The sequence below is a fragment of the Trichomycterus rosablanca genome, chromosome 9 (genome assembly GCF_030014385.1).
Source record: "Trichomycterus rosablanca isolate fTriRos1 chromosome 9, fTriRos1.hap1, whole genome shotgun sequence".
Lineage (NCBI taxonomy): Eukaryota > Metazoa > Chordata > Actinopteri > Siluriformes > Trichomycteridae > Trichomycterus > Trichomycterus rosablanca.
The window spans coordinates 30,153,698-30,174,887 of record NC_085996.1 but is presented as its reverse complement, the minus strand read 5'-3'; the positions used below and the strand labels follow the sequence as shown (position 1 = coordinate 30,174,887).

General features: G+C 40.4%; 1 protein-coding gene across 7 annotated transcripts in view; it reads right to left on the bottom strand.

Moving 5' to 3' along the window:
* Window positions 1–21,190, bottom strand: part of ppp1r13bb (protein phosphatase 1, regulatory subunit 13Bb) — a 107,487-nt gene that overhangs the window by 49,883 nt on the left and 36,414 nt on the right. For 5 of the 7 annotated variants that reach the window (XR_010013733.1, XR_010013734.1, XM_063002210.1 and 2 more), the window contains 9 exons: window positions 16,322–16,423; window positions 13,158–13,332; window positions 11,041–11,237; window positions 8,338–8,502; window positions 7,983–8,175; window positions 6,178–6,327; window positions 4,966–5,084; window positions 3,844–4,351; window positions 1,429–2,159 (listed from right to left, as the gene is read on the bottom strand). Coding sequence is in view for 5 of the 7 variants with exons in the window: in XM_063002210.1 (XP_062858280.1) it covers window positions 1,429–2,159; window positions 3,844–4,351; window positions 4,966–5,084; window positions 6,178–6,327; window positions 7,983–8,175; window positions 8,338–8,502; window positions 11,041–11,237; window positions 13,158–13,332; window positions 16,322–16,423 (2,340 nt within the window). In the remaining 2 variants the exon portion in view is untranslated. Of the gene's footprint in view, window positions 1–1,428; window positions 2,160–3,843; window positions 4,352–4,965; window positions 5,085–6,177; window positions 6,328–7,982; window positions 8,176–8,337; window positions 8,503–11,040; window positions 11,238–13,157; window positions 13,333–16,321; window positions 16,424–19,694; window positions 19,869–21,190 lie in introns of those variants that run through there. The other 2 variants (XM_063002212.1, XM_063002211.1) reach the window with 2 other exon arrangements.

Genomic DNA, 21,190 nt, shown 5'->3' with positions numbered 1-21,190 from the left:
TTAACCCTCAATTGCTTAGATTGTATACTGTCTCAACTGTAAGTGGCTTTGGATAAAAGCGTCTGCTAAATGCTGAAAATGTAAATGTAGTGATGACAAGAATTAACTACCCTTCACTTAGTATTTAGATTTAGTATTTAGGCTAAGGCTTGCTACCACTAAGGCAAGCCGTAGGCTAGTGGATAAGGTACTGGACTAGTAATCATAAGGTTGCTGGTTCAAGCCCTACCACTGCCAGGTTGCTGCTGTTGGGCTCTTAAGCAAGGCTCTTAAGCCTCAATTGCTCAGACTGTATACTGTAACTGTAATGTATGTCGCTTTGGATAAAGGCATCTGCTAAATGCCAAAAATGTAAATGTAAATATACTAAATGTGGGGGAAACTGGGCCTTAGTCACTACATTTATGTCTTTCCCCCCTCAGTGCCCCCATCCTAGTGTTCCAATTATAATGTGTTTAAGTTACCTTAGTCATATTAAGCACCAATTATAGTACTATAAAATTATTATTACTATACATGCAATTACACTTCATTATTTTTAATTATGACTACTATTCACGTACTTCGTGTACTGCAGGCAAAATACCTCAATCACACAATATTCCGTTTTATACACTGTATACTCACGGCTTGACTACTGTAACTCCCTCCTGGCAGGAGCTTCCATGTCTACTACTAAACCCTTGCAGCTCATTCAAAATGCAGCTGCTCGCCTGGTTTTTAACCAACCTAAACACTGCCACATCGCTGTGTTCTCTGCACTGGCTTCCTGTAGCTGCACGCATTCAGTTTAAAACACTGATGTTTGCCTACAAAGCCAAAAATGGACCAGCCCCAAGCTACCTTCATGGTCTAATCAAACCCTGCTCTGTACCACGCAACCTCCAAGCCACTTGTCTCGCTCGACTTGATCCTCCACCCAGGACTAGGGGAAGACAAGCATCAAGGCTCTTCTCTGTACTGGCACCCAAGTGGTGGAACGAACTTCCTCTGTCTGTCCGAACATCTGAGTCTCTTGCTGTCTTTAAAAAACGATTAAAAACCCACCTCTTAACTAAGCACTTGTGCTGACTTGTACTTACTTACTAACACACTTTTATTTCTTTAAAAAAAAAAAATAATAATAATTTGGTTCTTACAGGTTATAGCAGATTTGAGTACTTGGAATGTTGTTTACTTAAACTTGAGTAATGAAATGTTTACTATGGAAGCACTTCTGTAAGTCGCTCTGGATAAGAGCGTCTGCTAAATGCCAAAAATGTAAATGTAAATAATTATTATTATGTTACATTCTGTGTAATTAATAGACAGTTAGATAGACCCGGATAGATAGTGGGTAGCGGCAGTGCTACCCACTGAGCCACCATGTACCACTTTAAGGATATACAACAGTTGAAGCATGTAGAATTGTGTGGCTGTGAAGCTCACCGTAGCTTGAGAGGATGGTGTGCTTTCTGCCTCCAGTGGTGAGCTTTCCTCGGGCACAGGGCTGGGCAGGCATTCCTGGGATCCTGTCGTGTTGTTATTGTTGTCGTCCTCTGATGATGGCGGATCTTCTGAGGCTACTGTTTCACTAGCTGGCTGCAATGATGGATTATCATTGGCATCCCCCTCAGGCAAGGCATCTGAGGACACCCCTTCTGTGGTGGGAATCTCATCTGGGATTTCAGAGGAGGCGTTTCCGTTATCTGCATCTGCCAGGGCTTCTCCTCCTGATCCTGTAGGCTGGTAGAAGGGAGTTCCTCCACTGCCTGCTCCCACTCCTACTTCGATGCCACCAGCTAGAGTGTTAAAGCGCTGATAAAGAAGTTTCTGAATGTTGGGCCCACTCGGTCCCTCGGGTTCAGTGATGGAGCTGCGTTTCTTGAGTGGACGTGGTGCGTTGGCCAGCTTCCTGCGCAGGACCTCGAGGTCAGCGTCGCTCTGGTAGCGCATTGGCGAATGAACCATAGGTGTGAGCTTGGTGGGACTGAGTGGCCGAGGAATGTGGTCCACAGTGGAGGCAGGGGATTCTGGGAAACCTGTCGGCTGACCGTCGAGCTCTGGGTCGCCATCCATATATCCCATGCCGCCGGGAAACACAGGGAATAAGACAGAGCCTTGGTGGGGCAGGGGTGAGGTGGGAGTTGAGCTTGAGGACAGGACTGGTTTTCCATATACTGTGAAACACAAGATATAATAAATTATTATTATTATTGACTTATTTATTTAGTATCATATATTGGAGTAAAAACCCCAACTAAAGACAACACAAGTAAACACAAAATGCAGCTTTTAAATGATCATTTTATTTATTAAAGATGCAGATTTGTCCATGGGAGAGTTGTAAGGTGCAAACCACTGCTGACTCAGAAGAACACTTACTTCGCCTAACCAGATAAACATTCGTGAGCAGAATCATAACTAAAACAGAGCTGAACGAACATGTTAAGCAGTCTTTTAGTATTTCTAGTATTGTGCAGGAAGCATATCTGCAGACATCGAACAAAACAAACTGCCTGAAAAACAGCTGCCATACTTGCATCATCTCAAAACCAATTGACTGCTGTGTCAGCCATGTATTATTTATTTATTTATTAAGGTTGTAACACCATGTTTAACACATATGTGTCATTTAAAGGCAAAATAGGTATTATGTTTCTTTCTGACTATTTTATCTTGTCTTTATATTTTGGTCCATTTTATACACCAATCAGGCATAACATTATGACCACCTTCCTAAGTGACTGGTCTGCAGCTATGCAGCCCCATACACAACAAACTGTGATGCACTGTGTATTCTGACACCTTTCTATCAGAACCAGCATTAACTTCTTCAGCAATTTGAGCTACAGTAGCTCGTTTGTTGGATCAGACCACACGGGCCAGCCTTCACTCCCCACGTGCATCAATGAACCTTGGAACCATGACCCTTTCACCGGTTTACCACTGTTCCTTCCTTGGACCACTTTTGATAGATACTGACCACTGCAGACCAGGAACACCCCACAAGAGCTTCAGTTTTGGAGATGCTCTGACCCAATACACAATTTGGCCCTTGACAAACTCACTCAAATCCTTATGCTTGCCCATTTTTCCTGCTCCTAACACATCAACTTTGAGGTTAAAATGTTAACTTTCTGCCTAATATATCCCACCCACTAACAGGTGCCGTGATGAAGAGATAATCAGTGTTATTTACTTTACCTGTCAGTGGCCATAATTTTATGCCTGGTAGGTGTATTTTTAAGGCTGCAAGGTAGGTTAATACTGTTCTTGTGTTGTCTTGTAAGAGTTTCTTTTATGGTTCCAGGCATGTGTACTTGTTGTCTTTTCTTGGTGTATTCTTGGGGCATTCTATTAGGATGAGTTTCCAGGCTCTGTATAACCTACATGAAATAAGCGATTGGTGCAAATTTATCTCCATCTAATGTTCATAAAGGGCATCACAATAATAAACGCAGTTCTCCTACAAAACAGTTACAGAGATTTAATCACTACTTTACCGCGAGCCTGATTTTAGACCATAGAACCATGGCCCCTTAATATCATCCAATATTTTTGGGCGGTCTTTAGGTCAAACCATGTGAATATGCTGTGATTTTTGTGCTCACTAGGCACTGTTTACTATGATGTTACATCCATTGCCCACCTAACCCCCTGTTTTAGCCAGAATGAATAGTAAGAGAAAGTTGCTTCCTCTAAATGTTTAACTACATGACGGACAGGTTCACTGTCACTTTAATCTTTTAAATTTATAGGCATTCAAATCTTTTCTGATAATTGTACATCTGTTAGATGATTGCTTAAAAGCTGACTGACAAACTAAACACCCTGCTGAAAGGCTTACTATTCATTCCTTACCTGCTTTGACCGTGGACTTGCCCCCGAGAGGGTAGTTCTTGGGCACAGCTGGCTTTAGATACATGTGATAAATGGAGCTAGAGTTCATGGTGGTCGGACCTTTCCTGGGTGACTGTGGTCTGGAGCCCTTATCTGGGACAAAGGGCCGCACTGCTACAGCCAGAGGAGGGTCAGGTCTCTCTCCCGGGGGGAAAAGAGGAGAGCTGGGCTGGAATGTTGGGCTGGGAGGAACGGAAATACGCTGCTGGATCTGCTGGGATGAGGAACCGTTAGACGAGGTGCTGCGGGGCCAGGTAGGTGGTGGCGGCGGTGGAGCGTTGGGATTGGAGAGGTTGTTGGACTGGGTCGGGACTGGGCGCAGGGGCAAGTCCTTGCGACGGTCCAGTGAGCTTGTGGAGCCGGAATTTGCAGAGGACAGCTGGAGATTGCTGGTGTGGGTGCCATAGGGAGGGGGCTGGGGCTTACAGTGGGGAGGTGGAGCTAGGCCCAGTTTACTTATGTCCTGAATCTACAAAACAACAAGCATTATATTGGTCAATTCAACATTCAAACATTCTAGGACGTTTTTATGACATCTAAATAAAGAGAATACAGAGTGACTGAACAGAATCAGGTCCTGGGGTGATGTTAACTGGAAACTCCACCCGGAAACAGTACTAGCTAGGATATTTATTAGTTAGCAGGATAATCATTTAGTTGCAAGCTTGCTGTATCTACATTATATAAATTGTAGGTATTGTTCAATAATTGAACGTTTGGCTACTATTAAATACTACATTTGGTGGGAATGTAATGTGCTAATCATGACACGTGATTAATGTGAGGTCCAGCTAGACTGCCTGTTGGCTAGTGATGAAAGACTGCGTCCCAGATTTCATATGACATACTGTATGGTGTGTCAGATTAGTAGTAGTACTAAGTGTACAGTTATGTGGTGTTTGAGTCACAGCCAAAATACTATGAGTACATTAAAATGCCAATCAAGACTGAAGTACTGAAACCACTCATGTTTACCCATGTCAAACACCAGCTACTGAAGATTATTGCCAGCCGGCCTGCTATAAGAAATGCTTTCAATATTCCTAAATGCAAGTACATAAAACAGTGTGTAAAAATGATTACCTTATCGGTGGGGGTACCAGCAAAAGAAGCCGTTTTGCTGGGGATGTCTCCTACTGATTCCTTCCAGTCTGGAGGCTTCAGAATGCCCTTGTTGAAAGTGGGCCAGCCTGCATCATTAGCTGCACAGAGAAAGAAAAGTCAGTATGATGTATATTTTTTCCAGTGTACATCGAGTTGGTTCATTAGTTTAAAGGCACAAGTTTTGTTACTGTATGCTTTACAAAATGTTAACAGGAATTAGACATGTAGCTATTCCATATTAGTTATTTTTAATTTCTACATGGTATAGGGAAATTTTAATAAGCATATACTCTGGTATTTCTGCAACATACTGTTTATTTTAAAGTTGTTAAACAGGCTGGTCTTGTTAAGAAAAATATGTACATGAAATGAAACCAAATGTCAAAGCAGCAGAGTTAGCAAAGCTAAAGCAATTTTTAACCCAGTTCACTGATCAGGAGGTGGAGAGAACCTTGTGAACCTTATCAAGAGTGTTCCACACAGGAAAGGAAAGACAAACGTACAGCCCAATCATAGATAGATCGTTCTTATGTACCATTACAGACATCCATACAGCACACAGGATCAGGCAGTGTACTAATACAGCAAACTCATAGTGGAAATAAATCTTTAGTATGTGAATAGTAAAGCCCTTATATTAATGGTACAGTGCTTGTACAAACCCCATTTCCAGAAAAGTTGGGACATTTTGTAAACTGCAATGAAAATGAGACTATTTATTTAATTTATTTATATATGACTAAAAAAATATAAGTTGCTTTTTGGTGTGTTGGACAAATTACTGCAATCAAAGAAACACACATGGATGTTATTTGTAAGAAAAAATGCTGTCACGTTAAATTTTACAAATAAGCTTGTCTATGAGTGGTCTGTGAATATGAGAGTTTTGTCTGTGGTTTAAATTTAGTATACTACAGTCTATAGCGTTAAACCGCTTCAGAAGCCTGTTCGAGAGAAAGCATAAACCAAACCTTGGCTTTGCAGTTACCATTTAAAAATATTTTTACTTAAATAATTTTGTATGACTATTTACTACAACAAAAAGTTAAAAAAAAACTCCATTTTTTAACATTAGTAAGCCCTAAACAAGAGCTGCTTTTTTGGGACTGCTATGATCCTGTATGATCCAATACTCTGGATAAGGTTCAGAGGCCATCTCTCCAACCCTCCATCAGACACCATCCCACTCACAAGAGACTTCATCTGACCCCTCTGTGGAGCTGGAGGAGGTACCAGAGACCCCAGGGCCCGGGCCAGACTCCGAAGGAGATGGCGGAAACGGGTCCACTATGATGTCTAAATCAGAGACCTTCCAAGGGCCAGGGGGCTTTCTCACACCATCTGAACACCCCCACCCCACACACACAGACAATAGACAGGTTGAGGTACAGAAAGGATGCAGAGAAACACACATACATACATACACATAAGGCACAGAGCAGAGAACACACGAAAGGTTAGAAAAGGAAGAGGAAACCAGTCAAAATCATAAACAAACAGTACTGGAGGTGTGGCAATATGAGACATGCGTTCTGGTCCAAAGGGGCCAGCATCATTCTACAGAGCGTGCAAAATGCTGATTTATAAATTACTCTCAGTGTGCAGGCGCCAGTTTTGACTGCATATTTAACTCTGCACATGTGAATGTGTGTGTGATAATGATGTGGATAATTTGCATCATGTTGTAGCATAAAGTTAAATCTGGATTAATCTTAAAATAACAAAACTGATGTCAGGAATGCTTTTAATACACAGATCAAATCTCTACTTTTTGATCAGCATGTTTGGAATGTACTGCTTGCTATACCGACTACAGTGATACCTTGTAACTGTACATCCCCTAAACTCGAAATCTTTGAAACTCGACGCCCTTCGCCGAGAAACTTGTACCCTTAAACACAACGTGTGCGCACAAATTTGTTTGGCTCACATAGGTTGTACTGTGCAGCAAAACAAAGTGTAAGCGATGTAAACAAAGTGGTACATGTTAGTCACGTGGTAGCTCTCGCCCAGTGAACGTCCCAGTGCAATTCTTCATGTTTTTGTGCATTTTTTGCCCTTAATCTTTATTATGGCTCCTAAAAAGGTGAAAATTGATAGTGCTGAGCAGAAGAGGAAGATCTCACATTACCATAGAGATAAAGAAGGAGATAATAGCAAAATATGAGCGGTGTCAGCGTTACTGAACGCACTAAGGAATACGGTACTCCAAGATCAACCACCTCCACAATTAAGAAGCATAATTTATTACATTTTTATATTGATTTTTAACTGTTTTTCAATTGTATTTCAGGATTTTTTAATAATAATATGTTTTTTTCAGTGTAAAAAAACATATTATTGAGCATGGAATGCATTAACCGGTTTCCCATACATCCATATGGACAGAAATACTTTGAAACTCAATGTCTTTAAAACTCAACACCACTCCCAGAACCAATTGACGTTGAGTTTAAAGGTACCACTGTACAGCATAAAATTACATTCTTTACATTCTCCTACATTATGAAAGCTGAACTGGTTACCATCACTGATAAAACTTAAAAACCTTTGTCGACCAACACTGATTCAGATTATACAAGTCTGTTATATAAGCAAAAGTGCACCCTATAGAATGAATGTCTGCTTTTAAAACTAATAAAAAAACAGTGATCTGACTGTTATTTAAGTCTTAATTGTATACCAATACAAAGTAAAGAAACTAAAAACACTAAAAATACTTGTACTGTCTCTGTCTTTTAATAAGCATGTCCAGTGAACAGTGAGGCCCTCCAGTAAAGTCCAATTACTTCAAAAGCTAATTGGCACGAGATGAGATTGAAAGTGTGGGTTTCACCAGTGCTTGCCCATTAAAGAAAGACACAGAAAGCCTGATTACTGATAACTCTGTTCTTCTTAAGAACGATTGGTTAGTGTGAACTTTTATAAGACCTCAGAAGACTTTCTAGAGACGCATATGTTGGAAGTGCTGGAATATTTTAACATGATGTACTGACCTGATTTGGATCGGCCGTGGTTGGCTGGGGTGTTCATGCCCTGTGTTTGTGGTTTGAGAGGATCTGGTGGCACCATGTAGTTGTTCTCTGGGCGTGATGGCACTGGGAGCTGAATGTAGGGCCCTACTGCTGCCACACGTCCCGTAGTGCCTGCAGCTGGCTGGGGTGATGGAGGCCCGTTGGCTCGGTTCAGCTGTAAATATGGATAAATAGGGGAGTAATATCATGAATGATGGTAACATGTATCTACAGACTTCGGAAATCCATTTATTCCCAAACTCTGCATACGAGTCATTAAAGATTATGTTGAGTGCATGTAAACGTGAGTGTGTGCTGGGTGAACTCCTAGCCTTACAGGCAGGTTCTCTTTTTGACGTGCCTCAGCTTTTTTCTTATAAAGGCGTTCCCGGAGCTCACTGATGCGCTTGTCCATGAGCGTCACCTCCATGTTGCGCTTGTTCAGCAGCTCCTTCTGCTGCTGCAGCTTACTGTTTTGCTCCTGGTTCAACTTGTTGCGGATCTGAAATACACATCATAGTAAATTTTTAGTACACAGTACAGTATGACGTGACACAGGTGCATTAGACATTAGATCTGTCTTATTTCATATGCAATAATACATTTGCGTTGTTTAAACAGCAGAGGTCGCTGTCTAAAAGGAATTCTTTAGGCAACTGCAATTTATTTTTTATTTACTTTTTATTGCCAATATGTAATCAGGGACAGTGGTAGCCTAACGGGTAGGGCTGAAAGGTTGAGAGTTCGAATCCCAGCTCTGCCATGCAGTCACTGTTGGGCCCTTGAGCAAGGCCCTTAAGCCTCTCTGCTCCAGGGACCCCATACAATAACTGACCCTGGGCTTTGACCCCAGCTTCCAAACAAGCTGGGATGTGCGAAGAAAGAATTTTATTGTACTTTTTAATTGTACTAAATAAAAACATTCTAATTTAAAATTTAAATTGTTGGCAAATGTAAAAATATCTGGGGGGCTGTTACAGGTGCTGAATAATCAAACCCTCACTGCTGTGATCAGTTCTGCTGTGATAAAGCAAATTTGCACAGAATGTTTATAGTGCACTTGAATTACAGTTAGGTGTGACAACAGCTTTTGCATTGTGCTGCTGTTAATTCACAGTCTGAACCCTCTGTAAACAACACAGCAAATGGGGATTGTGGATGCATCACTTTAAAATCTGGCAGCCTCGAGTTATTTTATGCTGGAAAGCCATTGACTGGTCAATCTACTGTTTTTTAATATACTTATAGTTTATAGTTTTAATATAACAAGTTCAGTAGAAGCAGAATACACAGGCTGTTTAACCAAAGTGCATGAACAAGGCTAGACTGTAAAGTCTGACTGAACAAACTATCAACAAGATTATTGAAATCAACTTCTTTGCCAGAATTCATACAGTAAATTAACATGAAATATTCTGGTACTACATGCAAAACTCACTGTATACGGCTGCACATTGGGCAGATAGAATAGCACTTAGCCAGCAAGCTGGAGGGCTGCATCTCAATTCGCACAAGTACTTCTTCGTCTTACAATTGAGGTCAAAATCTAATTCAGCAGACTATTTACTATACAGAATGATATTTGCACTGCATTAGCTCGTCTCTGCTCAGTGTGCAACATGACACAGTGTTACATATTGATATACTGAGTGCATGTGATACTCCTAACACATCATACATTGTGTAATCCAATTCTCAATTTCTTTGCACTCTCTTAACTCACTTCCATGCTAGTGTTTATACATCAACACTTTAATACAGTGTGCAGCTAAATGTCAGTTTTTTTTAGTTTTTAAATTAGGTTAAGCACAAAGTTAGTAGTTTACAAGGTTATGAGTGGTATTTCATACTTCATACACATCCTTATTCTAATGTGGAAATACATGCAAAACACACATTTTAAAAAGAGCCTGCATAAAGTCAGCAACCAAAGTGTTAAGAAAGGAAACTTTTTTAATGTATTTCTGACTTAATGATACTGACAATGTACTTAATGATGTGTGTCACTCAAAAAGAATGAAGAACGCCTTTATTTGTCTTATATACTGATACACATGTACAGTACAATTAAATCCTTTTTTCCACATATCCCAGCTTGTTTTGAAAGCTGGGGTCAGATTGCAGGGTCAGCCATTGCATGGCACCCCTTGAGCAGACAGGGTTAAGGGCCTTGTTCATGGGGCCCAACAGCTGAACCGACAATCATCTGATTGATAGCCCAAAGCTCTACCTGCTAGGTTACCACTGTCCCAGTGGTATATCAATATGCTTGTTTGTTTATTAGGATTTTAACGTCACGTTTTACAATTTGGTTACGTTCATGACAGAAATGGTAGTTACTCGTTACACAAGATTCTTCAGTTCACAAGTTTAATATCGAACACAGTCATGGACAATTTAGTATCTCCACCTTACCTCACTTGCATGTTTTTGTGGGAGGAAACCGGAGCTCCAAGAGAAAACCCACGCAGACACAGGGAGAACAAGCAAACTCCACACAAAAAGGACCCAGACTGCCCCACCTGGGGATTAAACCCAGGACCTTCTTGCTGTGAGGTGACAGTGCTACCCACTAAGCCACCGTGTCGCCCAGGTATATCAGTATGCAGTATATCAATACTAATACTGACAAAGTCCAAACATAAAAAAAAAACCTTATTATTTAGTCATTAATTTTTCCATAGACCTGCAGAGACACACTTAAAAATGTCTCTTCAATCAATGCCAAAGTATTGAATTAAGGGGTTGAATACTTTTGTGAATAATAGATTTCAGTTTTTGGTTTTAATTACATTTTTAAAAATAATGCTCCCACTTCACCATTATGGGAGATTAAGTTAAGATTTTCATGTCTTCCCATCACTTTCCCTGAAATCACTGACAATCATCGCAATGCAGCAACATATGCAGGACAGGACTCCAATCCATTAAGTGTAGATTGATGAATAAAAATGGCAATTATACTTTAGTATACAGTATTTTACTGCAGTGTGTTGGTGTGTGTGTGTGTGTGTGTGTGTGTGTGTGCGCGTGTGCAGACCTGTAGCTCCTGGTAGAGTTTGCGAAGCTCTAGAGCAGCAGTGCCGGTAACATGGCCCCCGAGACCCTGCAGGCCGTTCAGTTTGCCTCTGCGCAGCTCCTCCAGCTGCTGACTCAGCTGATCCACCCTGAGCATGGCTGCCTGCAGCTCTGCCTGCTTCTCATGGAACAGTCCGCTGATATGCTCGATCTCTGCAGCTGGCATCGCAACACACACAGCAATATAAACGTGAACAAACTGCTCCATGTTTTCCACGCATGTCAGCATTTGATAATTTAAAAAGGTATCACATTGCTTACATGTTAAGAAAATGTTAAATATATATTGAAAATATGGCATTTCTAAAAGTTTCACATGATTTGTTACTGTGAATTTAGAACTGTGATTGGAACTATGAAGAACTGGAACTATGAAGTTCACAATGACTAGTGAAACACAAACATTGATAGAATTACATATAAAAAGGGAATTAAAAATGCATTTAAGATTTGGTTATAAATTTTGCTTATTAATAATCAAATCAACTACACAAAAGTAAGTAAATTAAGGAAGATAATTAAAGGTAATGCATTATTCCAGATGGTTTCTACAGTCCATGCGTGCATCAAGTTTGTGCTGTGGCATCAGTCACAAAAAAGCAGTAGACAGAGTAGTATACAGTGTGTTTCCTATCTGATCTGTACACACACTAGGCAGTTGTAGTTTAGTGGTTAAAGTACTGAACTATTAACTGTTAGGTCACTGGTTCAAGCCCCACCGGTGGCAAGTTGCCATTGTTGTCAATACATTGTATGGTTTGGATTAACTGTATTTCTTGGTCAGTGTTAGTTCAACAATTAAGGCAATCAGAATTAATGCATCTGCTAAAAGCCATAAGAGTAAATTTCTAGGGAAGTGGAGGCTCAACGTATAGCAAGTATAAATACACAGATTACATCCTTGCAGATACCTAATGTATTTATCAGTGAGATGTTCAGTTTAACTTGTATGTACCTGACAGTTTAATGACACAGGTGTATAAGGGACAGCAGTGTTGCTAAACTGAGCTGAGTTAATTATAGCGTGTTACCTAACAATATCCATTCAGTGTCTGACTTCTGGGGTTAAATGAACCACTAATGAAAGGCTACAGTATAAATGATGCAACTCATGCAAAAAAAGAGATGAGCTATATGTATGTGTTTAAAGCTACAAGCTGTACCAAGGTGTGTCTAATAACGTAACCAATGAGCGGACACAACCTGCAGTAAATGTCAATGTTGCGCTGCAAAATACCTGCTCAGCAAAGAAGTTTCTTGTACTCATCAAGAGCAGCAAGCAAGTTACTTCTAACTTTATACAGTATACGGCCATATACAGTACATGTCGACACATATACATGCCATATACATGTTGGGAAAGGCCCTTTCCTGTTCCTGTATGGCACATGCCGTGGGCTGAGGCTATAGTTAAATGAGTTCAGTTTAGTGTGGAAAAGCTTTAATAGCCTGCACAGAGCCTTGACCTCAACCCCACTGAACACTTTTGGGATGAGTGTCAATTGTGAGTCAGGTCTTCTCTTACACCAGTACCTGAGTTACAAATGCTCTCCTGACTAAATGGGTTGAAGGTCCGACAAGCAGACCCTGAATGGGGTGAACCAAAAATCAACCCGTTGTTGGTGCTATGGTTTTATTGTTATTACTGTGCCATATTTGCTCTCACTGTCTGGTGGAGAATGCTGTTACAGCCTAACCAAACTCCACCTACTTTCACGAGTACCCTTGTGGAACTAGAAGTTGGGGTATAGTTCTGGATTAAGATGAGTACTGTATTAGGTAATTTATTAGGTAATGTGCAATGATAAAGCAAGGTAAGGTAGTGTGCAATGGAAAAAGATCTACAGTTCATCAATACAGTGTACTATTTACATACTGATTCTAAAAACAGTTTAGAAAAAAATGCACTAAAGAACATTCACACATTCCTAACTAGCAGCAAATGTGTCTAAGCAGTGAATGTGTCTAAGTGGCCAAACCAATAGGACAGCAAGGATGTCTACATACCTTTGGACATTTGTTATTCTGGCATTAAGACTGTGTATAAAGAAAAAAACAGTGAGTATATAAGGTACATACACAGATTTCTGTTGATGACCTTGCTGTAGTCTACTTGGCCCCTCATGGCTCGGATCTTTTTGAGTTTGGCTTCCTGGTTCTCCACTCTTTCCTTCAGCCTCTGTATCTTATCCGTCTCAGATACAGACTGCTGTTGCTTCCTCTCCTGCTGCTTCAGATAGCGCAAGCGTTGCTCCTAAACACACAGACGTGAACAAGCATTGGTTTGAATCCATATGATAAGATAAGATAGACTTTATTGTCATTGTGGTTATACAACGAAACTTTGTTTGGTAGCTCTCAGTGAGACCAGCAGCAATAATAAATCAAAAATAAGATAAATAAAAGAAAAATATTCAAAAAAATGTGACTCAATACAACACAAAATAAGCTAAAATTATATGAAATATAGAGTAGGGTTTGAATAGTGCAAAACAGAACAGCATAACTGGCATCACAGCACAGTAGAGAAAAAATAAGCATTATTATTATTATTGCACAAACTGTATTGATTTTATGTGATGTGATGTAATGTAAAGTGCATTTAATAGCAGCTTGGGGAGGGCAGGGTACTAGACAGTTGTACCATTGTACAGTTGATATTTCATGCGATATTAACAAGCACTGACTGAGCTTTTATACAAACACATTAAAAAAAGAAGCACAAAACAATAATATAACGCGTCCAATCCACACTGATTGGTTCAGACGTTTTAAGGATAAAAGCCTAACCCACTAAAGCCTCCTCCTCTTAGACACAGCCACTCATGTATGCGCAGACGCATGGCCACCTGATAACACTACTGAGATTTAAACCCAAATCTCGGCAGTGGTGGGCTAGCAAGGTGGGCAACTGTGCAACCAAAGTTTCATCAAGGTAAAGTCAAATACTGATGGAAAGCAATGGTCATATTTAGTGTTACGGTGACATATACAACGATGCTAACACTGTGTCCATATTTTTCATTACATAATGTACATTAGACAGGCAGGGCAACTGTTAATAAATCGCTCAGATGCCTCTTCATCTCCTAAACACTCACACGAGCCTACATGTGAACTGAGGCTGCACTCCAAGAGAGTGACAGAGCTAAATATAGCTCATGCGCATGTGGCACCCCACCTCCCTTCCCATTTTCATAGCCCTTTCTACCACTCGCTACACTCAGCACTATTCACCCTCTTTACAACTAGCCGTACGCAATCTGCAGCTGCTCTAGCAACAGATTGGAAACCAGTTTGTCTCTTATCTGAACTGATGTGCACACACTCCAGCCTTTGTTCCCAGTGAGAAAACAAGAGAAGCTATTTGGCGTAAGCTGGTGAGAAATGCCTGCTGCGGCATACAGGACATACTGACAGTGTTTGCTACATTATTGGCATTGTGTGGTCTCGGCGTGATCTCCTGTGCTAGTGTGCACTTTTTGCCGCTAACATCACCGCAGCAGTAAACACAGATGAGCTCATCACCTCTGCACTGGCTGCTGTAAACACCCACTAAGAGGGGTAATGAAAGCCCAAAGCTGAGCTCACACACTTTAAATACATTCTAAATACAAAAGCTTTCTGAGCCTAAAGGAGACATTTCAAACAATCTGTCTGGAGATGATGAGCACTCCAAAAATTACAGTGACAAAACTAACTAGCCATGCAATTTTAGTGTCCAACAGCATGTAGCACTGAAGTAAGTCTGCGTATGACTGTCTATTATCTATACGTACACAGCACTTTTAATAGTAAGGCCAAAATGCTTTACATTGTTACCTATAATTATTGATGCTTTAGCTATGCGGATTTATTCATAGACTAATTTATCTAATTATATACACACAAACTTATAAAGTGCTATATTGGTTACACCTATCTGGTACGTACATCCATTGATCTATTTATAAGCTACACCTACCATACAGATAAACTATTTATCCTATTCTATTTTGAGAGGTCAGAGTGATAAAATGTACAAAGTACACCAACAAGGTTCATCTGTATAGTAGGTGTAGCTTATAACATATTTAATGAATGTGCTTACATCATATGGCCAAAAGTATGTGGACACATACTTATGAGCTAGTCTGACATCCCTTTCCAAAACCATGGGCATAAGTATAGTTTTTCCCCCCACTCTGAGGATGTCACAGCATACTCTATTCTGGAGTGTGTATTGGTGGGAATTTGTGCCCATGAGGCCTTCAACTGATCTGATTTCTTCCTGAAGTGTGTTCAGTAGCGCTGAGGTCAGGGCTTTATGCTTTCGAATGTCTATCAGGATTTTCAGCAAAAGTTGATATCTGTACCTGTATTTGCTGATACTTGAGGATAAAGGAACTGGTGCATTGCCCATTAGCAAAAAATACTACTGATAAGTGGGTTTTAATTGGCTAATATATATGTCAAACCAAAGACAAAAGCCTGGTACTATATGGACAAAACTATTGGGAAGCCCCTTCCAATTACTGAATTCATGTGTTTTAGCCACAGCTATTTCTAACGTGTAAAAAAAATCATTCAATTAAATGAAAATTTTGCTTCCAATTTTGCAGCAGCAGTTTAGGGAAGTCTCTTTCCTGTTCCAGCATAACTGTGTCCCTGTGCACAAAGCATGGTCTATGAAGACATGAAGAAAAGCTTGTTTTAAGAAACTTCAGCGGCCTGAACAGAGCCCTGACCTCAGCTCCATTAAACAGCTTTGGAATGAACTGGAACATCAACTGACTCTTTCTTGACCAACATCAGTGCCCAACCATACAAATGTTTGTTTTTTTTACTAAATGGGCACAAATTCCCACAGACATACTTCAAAGTCTTGTGAGAAGCCTCCTTAAAAGAGTGGCTTTTATTATAGCTGAAAAGATCACATAGAGGTCACTTTATTTTAATACAACTTGTTTTTGAAATGGGATGTCCAAAAACATGTGTCCAAATACTTTTGGCCATATAGTGTATCTTATGACTGTTATAACCTTTACTTGTACCAAAATCTTAATTGTACAACCCAAACAACAGAGACAAGCTCTTACATTAACACTCAAGTAAACTATTTGAGAGCAAATACTAAATCTATCACAATAATCACACTGTATCCACATGCTGGATCTGCCTGATCTTCAGAAAATAAAAGTTCACCATCCAACACAAAAACATGCAACGTCACCCACAGCCCAATTCTTAAAGGAGAGGGTTACCTTGGCGACGAGGATCTGCTGCTGGGCCTCGATCTGCTGTTGCTGTCGCGTGGCCATCTCCTGCAACTCAGAGAGAGTGAGCTCCACCCGAGGGTTCACCACCTGCAGAGAGGAATGGACATGGGGCAGGGACGGAGGGAGGGGGTAAAGATACAGAACGGCGTTAATTCCTGAAACCCACACAACAGCACTCCATTAAGCAGATAAGTACTAGATGGCCTTTACAGCAGCCTGGACGGTCTCATTTCCAGACCAGCGGCAATAACAATCTGAAAGAGGGAACGCCTTGTTTAGACATATTAGTCAGAGCAGAAGATGAAGGGGGGATGAAATGAAGAGAGAGAGAGAGAGAGAGAGACAAGAGAGAGAGAGGCAGAAAGTGAAAGAGGACTGGAGGGAGGGAGCGAGGGAGAAAGAGAGGGAAAGAAAAATAGCTTTCTGCAGTGCTCAGTATGGTCAGTGTAGTGAGAACTGGGTGTGAAATGACCTGTGGCTCTGTAAACCTGTGGTGTTAAATAATACCGCAGAGTTTAACATTCCACCTCATTTCACACAGCAAGTTCAATTCATCATCTGCTAAGCGTCAACAATAAAAGCTGACGCTGTTAACCAAATCAACTTAAAATTCTAACTAAATATGATGGATTGTTGTCCAAGCAACTGAGCAGTAAGAGCCTTGCTCAATGGCCCAACAACAGTAACCTGCCATTGGTGAGGCTTGAACCATTTACCTTGTTTTTTGAAATACTATTCTACCTAGGATCAGACACAAACACCATATGACTATTACTATTAATAGGTCAAATCACCAGCTGTGCTAACAGCCAGTCAGGCGTCTACATGCAGCATGATTGGCTGTATCTTTGGGCACATTACAGTAACACAACCCAGACAAAACACCAATCCATCGCAACATTCCCCATTGATTTCGGGGAAACCGAACCCCCAACAACCCTGACAGTAAAACAGAAAAAAGTAATGAAATTATAACAGTATGCACAGAATGTGGAACATGATTTACTGATATGATTAACAGAGGATTGTGTCTTTCATCCAGCATCTGAAAGGATCAACACTGTTTTTATCCGATCTAAGGCAGTCACAATTACACAACTTAACAGGCATGTGTCCAAATAACATATCCCTTCAGCACAGCATTCAAAAAGGGAAAGCCCAAATATTTCAAGCAGATAAGTTTGAAAATCCTGGAGTAAACAACAAGAGTGTAATTCTAGTGTTAGTGTCTGTGTTAATCAAGGAGAGGCATGTTACTGTTTTCACCAGCGAGTTGGTAAACAGGTATGTGTGGGAGCCACAAAGCAGACCCTGAATTATCTGTCTCTGTGCATTCTGTCCGATAAGAGTGAGAGGTCTATCACACCGCCTGCTGCCATCCTGTCGTCATGGCAGCAGAGCAGAAGTGCCAAGCAGAGAAGATGAAAACACTAACAACCCAACGCAAAGAGCATGATTGTTATGAAGATTTTAATTAACACTGAATTGGTAAGGCACATGGACTTGAGCACAGATCAAGGCAGATGGTAAAACATAGCGCATGATTAAGAAAGCATGGTAAGGCACTTGTATATAAATCATGCACATTGAAAGATTTCTCCAAACAGAGTCCATGTCTGCAGGACCTAAAGGAAGGTAGTTTGGAATATAAGCAGATGATTCACTTAGTTACCTCTCACCATTATATTCTTACATGCAACAGTGTTAGTAAAAAGCTAAATGCTGTGTGATGTAAGCACATGTTACATAATTAAAATGCAAGTTGTATTAAATCCTATCAGCAGAATCTCTAAAGACCATCTGTAATCCTGTCCCCGAAACTGACCCTTAAGCTGCTGATAAATTTGCATTAGAAATCAGTTTTTTCCCCAGTCCATAGCAGTTCAGCACATACTAACACAATGACATTATAAACATAACAAAAAAAAACTTCACCGTTACACTTCGTCGTCCATTGCTTTCCTGCATGTTCAATGAACTTGGCAAACCTACGTTGCCAATCCGACTCATAGTCCAGCAATCAACAGGACTGAGCTACTACCTGAATATTCAATAAAATTCCCTCAAAAGCCAGTCATCTGCCCCAGTGTGCTGTCCTAACTGCAATCCACGACTGAATTCAAACACACAAGTGTCAGAGTCAGACAGAGTGCGAAACTTGGCCAAACGTGGGGGCTGAAGGGGGCGGAGTGAGATGACCCGAGGTTTAGAGGACTGCACAATAAAGCAGTCAAGTCAACTTCCTCTACAGGTAACAGCATGAAGTATAGCTTGTATGCCAAGTTCAGTAAATAATAAACAGTAACTGTTTCGTGAAATGAAGGGACATGTGTTCCTTGTAGATGGTGTGTTAACTTTTTTTATTATTATTAATGATTGAAAATCCTAAAACTACTTGCAAGGCCAACACTACAGAATTGGTATATAGGGGACAGTTTTTATTTTTTCTCATATAACACAGCCATACCAGACACTAGCACAATCCAATTAAAAGCAAACAAAAACTTAACTGTTTCTAGCTTGGTTTTCACTTTAATCTTTCAATATTGGCAAAAGGATGTGAAAAAAAACGATGCTCTATAGACCACAGTTACATGTATTTATTTATTTATTAGGATTTTAACATCATGTTTTCCACAATGTGGTTACATTCATGACAGAACAGGCAGTTACTCCTTACACAAGATTCATCAGTTCACAAACACAGTCATGGACAATTTAGTATCTCCAATTCACCTCACTGGCATGTCTTTGCACTGTGGGAAAAAAACCTGAGCTCTCGGAGGAAACCCACATAGACACGGGGAAAACATTCAAACTCCTCACAGAAAGATAAGATTCCTTTACTGATCCCCATGGGGGTAATTCGAGAAGAAGGGACCCGGACCACCCCACCTGGGGATCGAACCCAGGACCATCCTGCTGTGAGGCGCTTTTTACTGAGCCACCGTGCCGCTTCAGTTACATATATTAAAAAAATAAATAAATACATTTTAAAATAAGGAGACATTAAAAAGTTGACATCCATAAATTATATAAAAACAGTTTTTATTATTATTATAATTGAAAGAGTATTATTTTAAATTATTATGTCTCTTCAAAGTTGTTATAAGATGCATCAACTATTACAGACTGAGAGAATTGCATCCTCATTTAAACACACTGTATCAGAAATCAACTGAACAAACAATTTAATTTCACATTTTTCTGGCTGTGTCAACACAACCAACCCCGTTCTCCCCCACAATTATTATGTAGCAAGACAGACTGTATCCAGCTGCGTAAAAGTACAAAATCTATGGAATTTCATGATGCCCTGCACTACATTACACCTGTGATGCGCAGTGATACATCGTACCTGCTGTGAGTTGGTCCACGTAATTTGGCACGAGCACACTTGGATTCTACCGCATTGTCCCGATCTTGTAAATTCCTGCACCGCCTGAACGTGTTTGTATTCCATCTCTCGATGTGTTTATCTTACCGCAATTCTTTTAAAAACGATTTTACACGGCCGCAAACTCCAGCTGTGAAGAACCGATCACAGAGTCAGTCCGATTTCATCCGCCGCTAGCGCTCACTCACGAACAGCTCTCGATCCACATACTGTTAGGTACTGTAGTATGCAATATGGATCGGATGTTAAAACTCTCTCTCTCTCTTACAGTAGCGATGGGTATTAACGCTACACACACTGTTTAGTAATGTAGTATGCAGTACGGATCAGATGTAAGGCACTGTTCTGATTTACTGTTTAGTAATGTAGTATGCAGTACGGATCAGATGTAAGGCACTGTTCTGATTTACTGTTTAGTAATGTAGTATGCAGTACGGATCACATGTACGGCACTGTTCTGATTTACTGTTTAGTAATGTAGTATGCAGTACGGATCACATGTACGGCACTGTTCTGATTTACTGTTTAGTAATGTAGTATGCAGTACGGATCACATGTACGGCACTGTTCTGATTTACTGTTTAGTAATGTAGTATGCAGTACGGATCAGATGTAAGGCACTGTTCTGATTTACTGTTTAGTAATGTAGTATGCAGTACGGATCACATGTACGGCACTGTTCTGATTTACTGTTTAGTAATGTAGTATGCAGTACGAATCAGGTGTAAGGCACTGTTCTGATTTACTGTTTAGTAATGTAGTATGCAGTACGGATCAGGTGTAAGGCACTGTTCTGATTTACTGTTTAGTAATGTAGTATGCAGTATGGATCAGGTGTACGGCACTGTTCTGACTTACTGTTTAGTAATGTAGTATGCAGTACGAATCAGGTGTAAGGCACTGTTCTGATTTACTGTTTAGTAATGTAGTATGCAGTACGGATCAGGTGTAAGGCACTGTTCTGATTTACTGTTTAGTAATGTAGTATGCAGTACGGATCACATGTACGGCACTGTTCTGACTTACTGTTTAGTAATGTAGTATGCAGTACGGATCACATGTACGGCACTGTTCTGATTTACTGTTTAGTTATGTAGTATGCAGTACGGATCACATGTACGGCACTGTCCTCATTTACTGTTTAGTAATGTAGTATGCAGTATGGATCAGGTGTAAGGCACTGTTCTGATTTACTGTTTAGTAATGTAGTATGCAGTACGAATCACATGTACGGCACTGTTCTGACTTACTGTTTAGTTATGTAGTATGCAGTACGAATCAGGTGTAAGGCACTGTTCTGATTTACTGTTTAGTAATGTAGTATGCAGTACGGATCACATGTACGGCACTGTTCTGATTTACTGTTTAGTTATGTAGTATGCAGTACGGATCACATGTACGGCACTGTCCTCATTTACTGTTTAGTAATGTAGTATGCAGTATGGATCAGGTGTAAG